General features: G+C 39.4%; 1 protein-coding gene across 5 annotated transcripts in view; it reads right to left on the bottom strand.

Annotated features, from left to right (window-relative positions):
• Positions 1-399: 399 nt before the first annotated feature.
• The window catches only part of runx1 (RUNX family transcription factor 1), a 49605-nt gene continuing 34118 nt past the window's right edge, over positions 400-15886 (bottom strand). For 4 of the 5 annotated variants that reach the window (XM_065254105.2, XM_065254104.2, XM_065254107.2 and 1 more), the window contains 4 exons: positions 12397-12501; positions 7658-7825; positions 2530-2655; positions 400-2071 (listed from right to left, as the gene is read on the bottom strand). In XM_065254105.2, coding sequence (XP_065110177.1) covers positions 1560-2071; positions 2530-2655; positions 7658-7825; positions 12397-12501 — 911 coding nt within the window. In that variant the 3' untranslated portion in view covers positions 400-1559. The remainder of the gene's footprint in view (positions 2072-2529; positions 2656-7657; positions 7826-12396; positions 12502-15886) is intronic. The other variant, XM_065254106.2, reaches the window with a different exon arrangement.

Here is a 15886-nt window from a genome sequence, read left to right as displayed (position 1 = left end):
GATTAGAAGACAGCACATCTCCTTAAAAAAAAAAAAACATATCAATCGCGCCTGGAGAATGTTTAGGGTTGCAAAATTCTGGGAATTATGGAAACTTTTCATGGAAATTACACGGGATTATATGGGAAATGTGGCACGCAGATGAAGATGAGTCTGATGTCAAGGCAGCTAATGTTTGTATGTGATTTGTATAAATTACCCAACATGCACAAATAATTTCATATAATTCATTAAGTTTCCAACTTTAAATATTCCTAAAATTCCTAAGCGTTGTAAGATAAAAAAAAAGAGACAGATAAACACTTAAGTGTTTTGTCTACGAGTAACAGCAATGATGCTGTCAATCTTGGCAAGCCCCATTCATTATAAAGAAGAAATAAAGACACAACACATGGCATAGAAATGAGCAGTTCCTTCACAACCGTATTATATTCAGCAAAGAAATGTTGAACAGGACAAAAAACAAACATTTTAAGCTGCATTTGGCAAGATTTGCCCATTTCACAATGGTGGAAGTTGAGAACAGTGTCTTGTGTTGAGCAATCCATGATGTCATCATCAGACTGCCATTGAAATCATTTACAATCTATTTACACAAAAGGTCCATCTTACATCCATCCAACCATTAAACCTTGAATTCCCGGTGAGAAGAGAAAGAGCGTGAAAGGCAGTGGAGTCTCATAAACCTGGAAACTTACTGAGTCAAATGTCTGTTTAAACTCTTAAGAGCATATCGCTATTGGCAAAGACTTTGTTTCCTATGCTTAGTGCTTTACCTTGGCTACAGTGTGTCAAAAGGGCTGAGAAAACATCGACAACAGAGTAGAAAAGATTAAAAGGCCAGTGTCTTTGAAATGTATCTTTCACTTTATGACGAATACTTGGAAATATTGACTGTGTAATAAGTTTCGCTCTCTGGCACCAAATTCAAAGCAGTCACACAGAAGGCGTTCTCATAGCGAAGCTTCGCTGACGCAGCGTCTCGTTCCCTGTTCTGCGGCGTTCTGCATCCATACTGTTGTGGCGGTGCATCATAGTTAATAAGCACGTATATGAACTCAAACACTTCCAGCAATGTAAACTGAAACGTAAGAATACAAAACGAAACACATGTCTGTCTGCGTGCAGGGTGATGTAAGTCGTCAGTTTCTTTTAGGTCAAAAACTGTTATGGCGGAGTTACAGTACGAAAAAAATCTTGCCTAGCAAGTCAACGCAATTTTCTTATCATTGTGTACAATGGGAGCACATGCTTGCAAAGGATTGGCTGAGCATTTAGGTTTGTGTACCTGCATAGTTGGGATGTTCAAGAAACAAGAAACAAAAGTGAACTCAAAACATGGCTGCCACTGCTGAACAATGTTGTATGATGATGATGATGTTGATGAGACCAATAACAATAACAATAATAATAACAACATTAATAATAATAATAATACAAACTATCCACAACTAGTCTCATGCTGTGAGGTGTAAAACAAAGAGTCCAAAATGCTCCAATCAGAAACCACCAAATTCAGCTGCCCACATCCTATTGGTCAAACCCTTCAGTCTTTGTTCTCAATACGGCCTCCAAACGGCTTCGACGGACATGCTGGTTGGCGAACTGCTGTGACTTCCTTCGGCCTCCACCACGACATCGCTCTGATTGGGCAGAGAGGGGTGCAGGAGGGCGGAGCCTGTGGAGGCATTGGTGCAGGGCGGTAGGATGCGGGGTGGCGAGCGCTCGCCTCCGCCTCCCCCCGGCATCATTGAGAACTGGTACGATCCGGCGGCGCTGCTGTAGTACAGGTGATAGGGCGACGAGCTGGTTTGGAAGGGTCCGCCCTGACCCTGAGAAGAGCCGGCGGGGTAGGTCGGCGGTAAATACGTGTGGTAGCGGCCGGCAGGGGTCGTCATAGCCGACATCCCGATGCCGATTGCGTTGGTGACGGGGGTCGGCGTGTAAGTGAACGCTCCGGTGGGGTAGGGCACTCGAGGGTCAGAGAAACGCCCGTCTGGTAGGGAGGGGAGCGAGGGGAAGGAACGCTCCAGACTGACACGTGGGTCGGTAAACGCTGTCAGATCTGGACCTGAGAGAAGACAATGTTATGATTAGTTATGGTACATGATTGATTCAAAACAATGAGACTTGGTATTTGTAAAACAGTGTTTAGTGTTAATTAAAGCTTTTCACATAAACAACATATGAGATATTTAAGGATGATAAAAAGAATGGAGTATCAACGCTGTCTAAGATGTTTCTAATAAAAATAAGAGCCATAAAAATGCCCTAAAAGTGTCCTATTTACTGTGATTTGTGTATAGGAGAAATCATCAACAAGATTTTTTTTATTCATGGGTACTTTATCGTTCAAGCTATTGACCAACAAAATGCAGTGTTAAATCCAGTGATGTTTTAGATTTCCATGATCAGCTATTATTTCAATGTTAAATGAAATTCACATTTGATATCATCACTGTATCTTTTTGCAAAGAAAGCATTAACAAGTAAGTACCATGGTGATACTACAGTATATTTAGTACTTACAGTGTATGGCGTTTCGGCTGGGTGATATTGGTGTTGTGGGATGAACCGTTGGGGTGGAGATGGAACCCAGGTAAGGATACGACTGTTCATACGACCACGATGGAGAAGTTTGCATCTGTCGAGTATCTGAAATGAAAACATTTATATTCAATCATAACATTCAACATTTATATTCAGATAACACCACAGTATGATTGTCAAAATGGGTACTGTGGTGTTACCATAGTACAGTAATGTTATTACATGGTAAAATCATATTTACACAATAACTCTGGAGAAGCTGCTTCAAAAAATACCATATTACAGAAAATAAAAGTTTTGTATGTGATGAACACTATAAAAAACATTAATATGCATAATATGTGTTCTTATAAGCATAAAAACAAAGAAATGAAGAGAGTCCATCACAGATGTGTGTGTTTTATGATACACCTGGAGAGGCTTTGTTAGGTTAAACTTTGCACATCTGGCTTACAAACCTCATCACAACTCAAACTAATACTTTGATATTAACAAAAAGAAATAAGTACAAGCATTGCATATTACACACAGTCAGTATTTGAATGAGAGTATTTTCATCTGCACATTTGCACGAATCAAAGTCAGTAGAATCCAAACAAAACTATTTCAGCTAAACATAAGGACCCTGAATAATAAAGTCTGAGTAAGCATTTGGGAGGAGACGGTTGTATCGGTACAAGTTTGGTTGTTTTCTCTCCATCCTTGCGGTCTAATAAACGCTCCCCGATATCCTACAGACTTTCAGACAGAAGAGCGGGGCGGCCCATCACAGGGGAAGCAAATTACACTCGGCGGCCAAAGAGCGAGCGGTCCGTTTCAAGTGAATCCAGACCGCGGCCCGCTGCCAGCCTTCTCCCCCCCACTTTTCCTGCCTCCCCTCCCCAGGCTGAGGGCTTCTGATCTGGGGCAGGAGTCACACATGGCTGGGTGGGTGGCTGGAGGCGGATTCAGGCATCCGGTGTTAGCAGGACTCAATCATTTATTACTGAGATCACACACATACGGCTACCAAAAATGGTTTGGAGAGATACGAAACTCAATAACTACTTACATTTACAAGCACACGAATACAAAATGTTCTTAAAGAAACCATACAACTATTGCCATACATCGCCAAAAAAATTAATGTCTTGATTTTTTTTAGAGAAATCTTGTGAAGTTTATGCCTTAAACAAGAACAAATATGGTTGGTTTGTTTTTTCTTTTGAATTGAATTATTTTTCTTACCACATTTGCAAACAGCTTGTTCTTATTTAAAGCAAAAATTGCACAAGATTTTCAGATTTCTCTAAAAACAAGACTTTAGTAAATATATCTTGTTTTATTGATTTTAAGATGATAATAATTCTGGAAAACGATGCAAATAACAGAGTATGTTGTTGCAGTCTGGCTAAAGTGTTCCTGTCAGTAGAAAGATGATGGAGTATCTGTTGAGTCGTGTCCTGTAATGATTCATATTGTGTACTATGAAAATATGTCTTTTGGAATTGGGATTAAAATGACTTTTTCCACAAGAATTTCCAGTTATTCTCACCGGTTTTAATTTACTGGAATGATCAAAGTTGTAACTTCTGTGATGTTTCCAGCTTTTAAAATTCCCTCCAGCGAATTCTTTATTCCAGTTTACATTTAAGGAAAACGCCTGAGAGATACAAAAAGTCATCCGAGACGTCTGGCTGTAACTTATTTAATGTCCCTGTGGTGTAATGTTACAGTATAGTGGTTTTTAAGAAAACAACTACAGCAGCAAGTGTTGCGTTACTTTGTAAGGCGCTGCCAAAAATCGTTCTCCAAACATATTTCAGTCCAAACTTCCGCTTTCTGCCCTCTCTCTCTCTCTCTCACGCTCTATCTGCACACACATACCTACACACTAATACATGCTGTAAATGCAAACTTCTTTAAATTCATAAGCTTCCTCATATTTGCACGCAAATCCTGTGCAAACACACAAACAGACGCGTCTAACCCGTGGCACTGCAGCTGCTCCCCATTTTCTCCAGTTTGAAAAGAGAAGTAGAAAATAACGAGAAAGAGAAAGAAAAAGCGCTCTCGAATTGACTTAATAACGGTTTCCGTTGGCTGCGTTCCCATGGCTATTTCTGTCTGTCGGATCAGAGAGAAGCAGGCGGCAGGAAACATTCAGATCCAGCGTCACAGCCCAACCCGGTTCAATCCACTGCTCACTTCATCATTAACCCATCCAGAGCTCAATGCTATATCTGACCCTGGACCACAAATGCAGTCATAAGGGTCAATATTTTTGAAGAAATGTTTTCTCAATTAAATTGAGATTTATACATCATTTGAACAAATTAGCTTTCCATTGATGTATGGTTTATTAGTATAGGACAGAGGTGGCAAACGTTGAACCTGGAGAGGTAAAAAATCTTAATAAAATTATATAATTATACTTAATAAATACATTTAAATAATGTAATAATAATTATAAAAATAAATAAAAATCTTAATTTAATATCCTAATAATTTATTGCATAAAAAAAATCATTTTTACCCATACAATATATTGTTGGCTATTGTTACAAATATATCCATGCTACTTAAGACTTAAGGTTTTGTGGTCCAGGGTCATGTAATTATTTATGGTCATATGCAGCTCTTCTATTGCTCATGAGAATTAGGGCCAGATTTACTAAAAGCTTGCGTCAGCGCAAACCATCATTTTGGCATTAAATAAAAACGGTCTGGATTTACGTAAGACGTGCAGTGGATAATTAGCTTTGTAAAGGTGTGGTCTAGTTATTTTTGCGACTGATCTTATTGCATATTAATTTTTAGGAGTTTCCCTTTCAGACACAAAATTTATGGGAGGAGATTATTTAAATTATATGTGGTTTACTAATCTTTGCATGTGGTCATATTACTGCTATTTGCACCATTATTTAACGCCAAAAAATCATGTCTTAAATCACTTGCGCTTGAAATGGCTGCAGTTATTGCTAAAAAAAAGAGGCATCACAGAGAGTAAAGAACGCATGATTTTTTAAAATATAACATTTTATTTGGAATGCCAGAAGAACATATTATTTTTAAAAAATATTTTTGCCAAACCATATTCATTTTTATTTGCTAAAGTAAATAAAATAGGAGTCACGAGAAGTCGTCACACAATACCAGACATTTCAAAACTTCTTCTAAACCTTCATTTTTTTGTCCTCCAGTTCGTTTCAGTGTCCTATGACTTCGTTAGCTGCGATTTCACTCCCTGAATTTTCAGCTGTGATGTCCGTGGTGCTGAACTAAAGCGCATCAGGTGTTAGTAGATCACCTGCACCTCATCAGCTCTGCTTATTTGTTACCCTGAACTATTTTGCGCTGCTCTTAGTAGGTTGCGTTGATCATTATGGAAATCAACTGTTCCTCCTTTGTTATTTAATTTGCGTGTTTTTAGTAAATAACCCCCAGATATCACCACTCTCATTGGCGCTTTTTTGGAATTGCGCTCTGACGTTAATTTGCCCCGTTTAGTAAATCTGGCCCAATATTGTGTTGTAATTTTTTGCTTTAAGAATCAACTTTGTTTTAACACTGAAGAGAAATTAAAATAGGCTTTAAGGGCATACGGCTTAAAATGTATGTTGATAATATAGATGAGATCTTTCAAAAATATTTGGGAGAATCTGCACAAATCAACATGAAAAGGCTTTGGTCAGAATGGAAATAAATCCTATCGCTATAAGGTTTGATCATGATTAAACACTTAAGGGCCTTAGTTATATTAGGACATTTCAGATAAACCTTACAAAAAACAATACAGGTGTGCATCTTGAGACAAAACTATGGGACTGTTATATGTAAGATGTGTCAGTACCACGTGGTTTTAAATTAAGGCAGCTCAAACATATATTTTAGTCTGAGACTAAGACCTGTCCGGGAAACCACCCCTAAATGTACTGCAAATACAACTATATAGCTCACATCATCTATAAACTGTATTGATCCTCTGGTGCTCCTTTTATAATTAAATCAAATCATTTCAATACACAAAACAAAGATTTGGTTGTGTTTTGAATTAGGGATTTTCACACAAACCTGCTTCCTGTGAAATGAATCTCACTTCCTTTATTCTGCTTCCTCACAAATGCACACATGCAAGGTGATCGCTCTCTATATATCCCTCTCTCTCTCTCTCTCTCTCTCTCTGTCTGTCTCACACACACACACACACACACACACACACACACTTGCGTGCACACAAACACACCTCACACATGAAGGGGAAGAGAAACTGAGATGATGTCAATATTTCAGAGGTGGAGCTCCGTGTTTTATACGTTGGGAAATAATTGAAAAGCAGAAGTGTTGGGTCTTAACTTAGAGCTCCTGTCACTTCATTTCTCAGAAACTGAGACTGAACATAAAAATGAAACAAGGTAAAATATATTATAAGTACAAAATGTTTTCTAAACAAAACATGAATGTAATGATGACTGATCATGCGCTGTGAACACACATAATCCAAACAGACCAAATAATAAGAATATCATGACAGCTGGGACTGTGGGAAATGTCGATGGCATTTGTGTGTTTTATGAATACATGAAAGGACAGAAAGTTTGACTTTGCTCTTTCATCGTTTCTTTTGTTTCATTTCGTAAAGACAGATTTGTGGCCACCAAGAGGTCTGAATTGTTACTGAATGTTATTAGGACCTAAACTTTCCCTTCTAGTGTGTGTGTGTGTGTGTGTGTGTGTGTGTGTGTGTGTGTGTGTGTGTGTGTGCGTGTGTAGTGACACGCTCTGGCATGCTCAGCTAAGCTCCAATCAAAGGTGTCCTTGTTCTCTGTATTTGTTATGTCTGAATGTTCGATGATGTGTGATGTGTCCCCACTTCCCCCCCATCACCTGCCAGGAACAAGCAGAACCAATAACAAAGTACCACACACAAACACACACAGTCACACACCCTTTCACTATCCCTAAAGCAGCTAACAGCACTCACAAGTGCATCCAAATGGCGTATTTATGAATTACTGTAACAATAAGACTTTAGTTTAAAAGTGATGATGGCCCCTCCCTGCTCTTTGCGCTGCTCTTTGATGTGGATTTATAATGAAACATAAAGTGAATTACTGGACTAACTCACCAGAAATCTGGCTGTGGGCGGGGCTGCTGAATGGGGGCGTGTTGAGGGCGGGGCGTGGGTTGGGGGCGGGGCCATGGTGTGGACTACAGCGCATGGCACTTCGCCTCAGCTGCTCAGAGAAAGCTAACGCGCTTGGCTTTACACCTTCATCCGGCTTCTGTCGATGCCCTGGACACACATACATACATAACGGAGATAAGAGAAAACGATTGTGTTACCTGTTGTCCATCAGCAAAATCAAAACACAAAAAAACCCAGTTCTGACTCTAACACACACACAACCACACATACATCTGCATATAACACACTGGATGGCCTAATTGCCCTGCTAAATAACAGAGGAAGAGAAAGAGCATGAGGGAAAAGAAGGAGACGAGAGAAGAAAGAGAGCAGAGGAAAAGAGAGAAGTGAAGAGAGGAAAAAAGAGAAGGAGAACAGAGGAGAGGAGTGAAGAGAAAAAAGAAGTGAAAAGGAAAAGAGAAGACATGAGAAAAGAGGAGGAGAAGAGAAAGACAGGAGAGGAGAAATGAGGAGTAGAGGAGAGGACAAAGAAAGGAGAAAAGAGCAGAATAAGAGCAGAGGAGATGGGAGAAGAGAAGCAGAGGAGCAAAGGAGAGAAGAAAAGAGGAGTACATGAGAGGAGAAAAATAATAGAAAACAGCAGACAGAGAGCAGATGAACAGATGACAGGACAAAGAGAAAGAGGAGTAAAGAGAGGAGAAAAGAGCAGAAGAGAGCAAAGGAGAGTGGATAAGAGAAGCAAAGGAGAAGATAAAGAGAGGAGAAAAGATAAGAAGAACAGAGGAGAGGAGTGACAAGAAAGGACAAGAAAAAAGAGGAGCAGAGGAGAAGAAAAAGACAAAAGGGAACAAATGAGGAGTAGAGGAGAGGACAAAGAGAGGAGAAAAAAGTAGATGGAAAGCAGAGGAGAGGGGATAAGAAAAGCAGAGGAGAGGAGAAAGAGAGGAGAGAAGAAAGAGAGGAGAAAAGAAGAGCAGATGACAGCAAAAATGGCAGATGAAGAGGAGATACGATGAACAGAGGTCAGGAGAAAGAGAAAGACAAGTGAAGAGAGGAGAAGAGCAGATGAGCAGAGGAGAGTGAATAAAAGAAGCAGAGGAGAAGAGACAAAGAAGAGAAAAGAAAAGAGAGGAGAAAGATGGAAGAAAACAGCAGAGTAGAGGAGATAAGAGGAACAGAAAATAGGAGAAAGAGAGGAGAGAAAAATAAAGAAGGACACCAGAAGAGAGAAGTGAAAAGAGAGGACAAGAGAAAAGAGGATGAGAAGAGAAAGACAGGAGAGGAGAAAAAGCAGATGGAGAACAGAGGAGTTGGGATAAAGGAGCACAAAAGAGAAGAAAAGAGGAGTATGTGAGAATAATAAAAAACAGCAGATGGAGAGCAGAGGAACAAAGTACAGGACAAAGAGAAAATAATTAAAGAGAGGAGAAAAAAGCAGAATGAGAGCAAAGGAGAGTGGAGAAGAGAAGCAGAGGAGGAGAGAAAGAGAGGAGAAAAGATGATAAGAGATGAAAAAAGAGAAGGAGAACAGAGAAAAGAAGAAAGAGAGGAGAGGAGAAAAGAGGAGCAGAGGACAGAAGAAAGAGGAGTGAAGAGAGGAGAAGAGCAGATGAGTTTGAATAAAAGAAGCAGAGGAGAAGAGGAGAAAAGAGGAGTACAAGAGTGGAGAAAACAGCAGACGGAGAGCCGAGGAGAGGAGATAAGAGGAACAGAGAAAATGAGAAGGAGAGGAGAGAAGAAAAGAGGATTAGAGGACAGGAGAAAAAAAGGGAAAGGAGTAAAGAGAGGAGAAGAAGAAAAATATAGGAGAGGAAAAAGAGGAGCAGAGGGGAGAAGCAAAACAGGAGAGGAGCAGAGGAGAGGAGATGAATATAGAAAAGAGGAGCTAAGGAGAAGAAAGGAGAGAAAAAGGGGGAAGAGGGGGACAGCAGAGGAGAGGAGAAGAGATGAGCAGGAGAGCTGATGAGAAACGGAATAAGAAGAGAAGAGGAGAGAATGAAATTCAATTTTTTTTGAAAATCCTAATTGTGATTGTTGTTATGATGACGTCATGAGGTTGAGTTGTCTCTGTTTCTCTCCTCTTTATGTGTATGTGTGTTGGAGGTGCGTATGTTACACAGGAGGATTTCAGATGCTGTTTTTCAGCCTGTCTGCATTTACAGTAAAAGGAGACGCATATGTGCGTGTGTGGGCGACTCTCTCTGACCTCACACATCGAGACCGGGCGAGCACGCCGGATTAATGATCACAGGCGTTGAGAGAAAAAGCAAACGGAAAGAGACGCCGCTCGCAGCTGTGCGAAGCCGTCAGCCGCACTCATGCAGACGCGCTCGTCTGCGCACACGCGAGGAGAGGAAGTCCCGCTGAAATCAGAGAGCGCGTCTGACAGCTTTGAACACCGGGCCAGACAGACCCCGAATATGCGGGGTGGCGCCGCCAGACAGATTCCCGACCGGAATAACGGACCAACGGGGAATAGCCGTGCCACGGCAACCAGCATTAGAGCACAGCGTGATACAAGAGCATATAAAGCCACGCTATAAAAACTCTTTCAAGTACACACACACACACACCAGGACGACAAACACAAATTATACTATACAATAAAACAATATTTTGAGATCTACTGGGTACAAAACGTTTTTATTAGTGAAATACTAATGTGCTGCAATAATAATATTCATATATATGATACTGTTTATAACATATATCGTGAAATATAAAACTCTTTATATATTATTCATTTTCTACAAAGTAATGTGAAGTGTTGGGGTTTTGATTTTTGTAAAATCTACTATTAGACTACAAACTAACAAAACTTCCAAAAGTAAACCAAAGTTAATAAGGCATTCAGGTTAGGGCTGGGTGGTATATTAAGTTTTAATAATATTTCCGTATTTTTTCCCAGTGGGATATTGGATGAGACAATAGCGTCTATATCCAGTCCTTCCAGAGAAATCCAGAGTTTTTTGTGATTGTTGCGGCCAAAAATCCTTGATCTTGTGGCACTTTTTCTTAAAATGTGCGATGGAAAATGCGGGATATTTATGCGATTTTATGCAAATAAAAAGGCAGGAACTTGCAAAAATTGCGGGAACTTGCAAAAACTGCAGTTGGGGCTTGCAGCTTTTCAATGATGTTCACCTCGCGTATTTATGTCACTTCATAACGTTCCCATAGCAACAGGGGACATGGCTGCGCTTGTGTGAAGTAAATGCTAAAAAAAATTTGCTTTCTGCTAAGATATATGTGAGTTTTTGCTACAAAAATGCGGGGATTATGAAATCATGCAAGCTCCGCATATTTTGAATGCAGAAATCTGCAATTTATGCGGTGAAAGTACGGCGTATTTGAAAAAATTTGGCCCCCACATACATATGCGGACTTTGGCTGATTATGCATTGAATCATGCGATCGCATAATCGCATTTTTCTGGAGGGACTGTATATCGATATGGTCTGATATGACCCTCCTTTACAATAGTAGTTCAGCCTGAAATGTAGGCTGAGGTCTAGGGTTGGGTATCGTAAGAAATTTCTGGTTCCAGTTCTTCCTAACAATTTCCGATTCTGATTCCGATTACATTATAATAAAAAGAAATATGAAAATAATGCACAATACTTAAACAATTCCATTTGTGTTTATTAATAATTACTATATCATTTATTCTTGATGAAGTAGTCCTCGTAAGGTTTAGTACACTGTAAAAAAAATTTGTTGAATCAACTCAGATTTACAAGTCATTTCAACTTACTATTATTTATCTTGACTAGAGATGAGTTGTTATAACTTATAAATTTAAGTTGAATTTTCTCAACTATATTTTATAAGTTGTGACAACTCCTCTGTTAACATGACTGGTAAATCTGAGTTGATTTAACAAAAATTTTTAAGGCAGCAAAGTTTTTTTACAGTGTACCCAGTGAAGTGGACATGTTAGGAGCAGTAATTCTCAAACATTTGAAAACACTGCATGATTTAAGATTCATGTCGAGCTGGAGCAAGTTTTTTGTCATATTACTTGTACAGCGGCTTTTGCAGGAGATTTTTGTCACATGTGTTACACTTTGCTTCATCGTTACACCTTTGTGTACCTCAGCAGCGCGAGTGTTTTCTGTGTTAAGCTGCGTTAATTTGGATGCATGACTGTAAACAGTACCTTAACGCAATTAATATTCGACACAAGACACAGCTATTTAAAGTGATCACTTCAAGTGCCTTGCCCGTGCATTGCATCTAAACCACTTTTAGAACTGAATCTTCCGGTTCCATTTAAAAAAAGGGTTCCCAACCCTACTGAGGTCAGACGTAAGATGTCCAACCAGCTTGCATGTTTCAAACAGGAAGTAAAACCCTGTGTTTAATTTAATTTGCATGTAAATATTTATCACATTTTGTACAATATATAGTAGAAATATTTATTGTATACCACCATTCATCCCAAAATTCCCAAGATATGAATTTGGGTCAATATCGCCCAGCCCTACTTTAGATCAAACTGAAGAGAAGAACCATGTAGTTCAATTAATTGTGCCACCGCTGTTAGTTAGTTATTCCCAGCACTAGTTTAAGAGGTTCCTTAAAAAAATGATTATTATTAAGAAACCATGGTTATTTTGTGGTTACTACAGTAACCACTGTTTTTTTGTTCTAACTGTAGTAAAACCATGGTTAATTTTCATAAGGGATGAACTGATGAGTGATGTGTTTGAACTTACGGCGTGGCTCTCGCGGTCCGTCCACTGTGATCTTGATGGCTCTCTGATAGGTGGCCACCTGCGGAGGGTTGGTGAACACGGTGATGGTGAGAGTAAAACTCTTCCCTGTGAAAGAGAAAACACAGGTGAGACTTTACAGTAGATGTGCTGAACAGATTTAGCAGATGTATTTGCCATGTCCACATTTAGGAAGCTTGAGGCTATTAAACCCGATTAGAAAGATGAGATGAGACTGAGGTTGTGTGTATTTATGGATGAGGACATTACAGCAGATCTTTTGATGGACAGCTGTCAAGTCTACCCCAACATTACTGCCTGTACTTTGGTAAAAGGCACACACGAGGATTTAAAGTCGCCTTTGTTGTGTCTTTAAACGCACATTGCAGCAGAGACACGAGCCATGTGACCAGCCCCAAATAATCACAGGACGAGCTAGATGACCTCAGACAGAGAGAGAGAGAGAGAGAGAGAGAGACTGAAATAATACTGTGAGATATCAGGAGGAGACGTGGCACAAAGTCAGACAGAATTCACTCCTCATAAACATCCACAAACACACGTGTAGACATCCACAACTTAAAAATAAATGTTTCAACAGACCTCGGTCACGGCCGTGAGCAATAAACATGCAGTCTGATTAATAAGTATTTCTGTCTGAAGTCTTCATATATTACATATATTATTAGAGATGCACCATATTTTTACTACCCAGTCTCATGTAGATGTGTATAGGCACGAAGTGTGAAAATCGCGCAATACATACGCCAAATTCCAATTTGACATCCATATGATACGCCACTCCTTCCCATTCACTTATACAGTGCATCTTATTTATTGGTTTCACAACTCCGTGAGAATGGGTTAAATTTTTTTACCAATACCGATAGTTTGGTGGTTATATTAACTTGCATTAAGCTAGATTCTGAAGATAACACTTTCTGAATATTATTCATTCATGTAATGACCATTAATATTGAACATCAAACTAGATTTTCTATACACACAGCTCAAATATACGATATATCGGCCATGACAATTGGCTGTTTTTATCACCAATGATTTGCCGATATATCGGTGCATCTCTAATTACATTACATGTCAAACAGTCTCAATATAATGTTAAATATTATGTCAGCCATCAAATAATAAAAAGTATAAATAATGACCTACTTCCTAATAATTGTATTCATAAAATAAGGATCTATGCACACAATTCCTCATGCATTCACCTGTCACTCATCTCTATGTTGATAAGATGCAGCTCAGGGCGTTTGCAGCCAGTGTGCCAACCATGGTTTTAAGTTACATGAACGGGTCTAAAGCAAAGTACAGTTACACACACACACACTTGTTATTCGACCAGAAAACCAGACCTGGGAAAAACTCCAAACTGTCCCAAAAATTGGACAAATGGTGAGGTTGACCACACGCACACTCGAGGGATTGGAGCTCAAACCTGAGCGAATGCACCATACTGGTGTCTGGTGCTTCTCTCTACGAAATCATCTCAAACACACAATAACACATGAGTAGAGTACACACAAACATTACACTGTGCGTAAGTGATTGGATGAGATATGTTATGTCTTGAGAAGACACATTAATGTCCAAACAACCAGGAAGTGCATGTGGTTCCTTATAGGAACGTCCCCACATAACATGTGTAAGTTTTCTGAGTTGATTTGTTTGTAAATGTCTGTGTTTTCTAGTGTGTGTAAATTGAAAAAGTCAAATCAACAACATTGTAACGGCCCAAGGACAGCGACTCAACACAATTGAGTAAACAAAGAATATGAAAAGAAAGAAAAGCCACACGGATAAATTGTTGTTTTCTTATCTGCAGGTCTTAACTGATGAAAAACCTTGAGCATTTCAACCGAGTAGTGTGTGTTTGAGAGAGAGAGAGAGAAAGAGAGAGAGTTTATGTTTCTCTCTTAGTTAACACGCTAGCTTTCTCTCGGCCCGCACTCTTTTCCGGCACAAACTATAATCACTTCCATCACTATACAGTACAGCTGCTTTATCTCTCTCTCTCTCTCTCTCTCTCTCTCTCTCTCTCTCTCTCTTTCTCTCACATATGTCTGTATAGATGTGCATATCTGACAAGGGCCTTCACGCAGCAAAACTTGCACAAATATGTTTGTTTTGTTTGGTGTACTAAACTAAACGTTAATGTTTGTTCATGTGTTTGTGAGTTTGCGTTTCCCACAGATGTGTTGAAGACATCATACACAAAATCTTCCATTGTCAGACTTTACATGTCTCTGATCTAAACACACCTGCAGCAAACACAGACTCTGATGCCTAAATCCTGTTTTTCCCTCTATTATGCCGTACATGTGCTTTCAAATGAAGACGCAGACAAAAGAGAACAGGACAAAGAGTGTTAACATTGTGATTGTGTGTATCAGGCCCGGGCATGCAGGTGTAAGACAGCAACATTAGTGCTGAGGGTTATATCAGACAAATCGCATCAAGACCCACAATACAGCCCTGCGGGACACCACATTTCCCAGAAGATGAGTCTAGTGTTGTTGACTAACTCCTCTGTCATCATGAAAGCTGGAGTCATGAATGCGCTACTTAACACTTGCTTTTTACTACAGGATGAAATTAGAACCAGATTTGTCTTGCAATGATTACATTTATATACATTTGACAGACGTATTATCCAAAGCAACCTATAATGCATTTATCTATGCATTTTATCAGCATGTACTGCATTTGCATTTGTGCCAGTTGAGCTACAGGAAAACATCTACAAAAATATCTCACACTTGTGCAAAAAGTGACTTTCGCTTCAGTTCCTCTGGTGTCTCCATGAGAAGTTACAGTAATTCACTGGCATATAATTCACAAATATAAAATAGACCAAATGCAAAACATGCAAAACGACACTGATCCCTTCTTAACGCAATGTCTGCATGTCTACATTCACTTTTATCCAAACCAACTTACAAATGTGCAACATCACAAACAAATCCAAGCATACAGAATTCAAATGCTATAAACACAAACTCGGAAATTTAAATATCTTTCTATATTATCTAACCAAGACCTCGATAAAGCTTCGAAAACATAAAGCGAGACCGTTGAGCATTACTGTACTATACTGTAACTCCACCCACAGCACAGTGAAGTGGTTAAACAGTCAGATAGTTGTTTAACCAGCGTTACAAAGGGCCAACTGGAGGTGGATGTCTAACTAGTGTACATAAAGGGTTATGCTTTAAATAGATAAGCCATGTCGTATTTGACTGCACCTGATTTTGTCTGACGCATGTTACAGGAAACAGACGCATCAGGTAGTGTGTGTAACGGTCTACATCAGACACACATGGGAACACGCAGACACACACAGGTGTTAAAATGTCTCGTCATGGCTCAGCGGCAGTGTTTCCTTCTCACAAATATGCATCTTAGCTATAATTTGTGGACTAATAGTTATATAAATCTGAATTTGGAAACATCATAGGACATCCTCGCTTGG

Source organism: Paramisgurnus dabryanus, chromosome 4 (assembly GCF_030506205.2).
Source record: "Paramisgurnus dabryanus chromosome 4, PD_genome_1.1, whole genome shotgun sequence".
Lineage (NCBI taxonomy): Eukaryota > Metazoa > Chordata > Actinopteri > Cypriniformes > Cobitidae > Paramisgurnus > Paramisgurnus dabryanus.
Note: the sequence above shows the minus strand (reverse complement) of the source record. Positions and strands in the feature narration are given on the sequence as shown.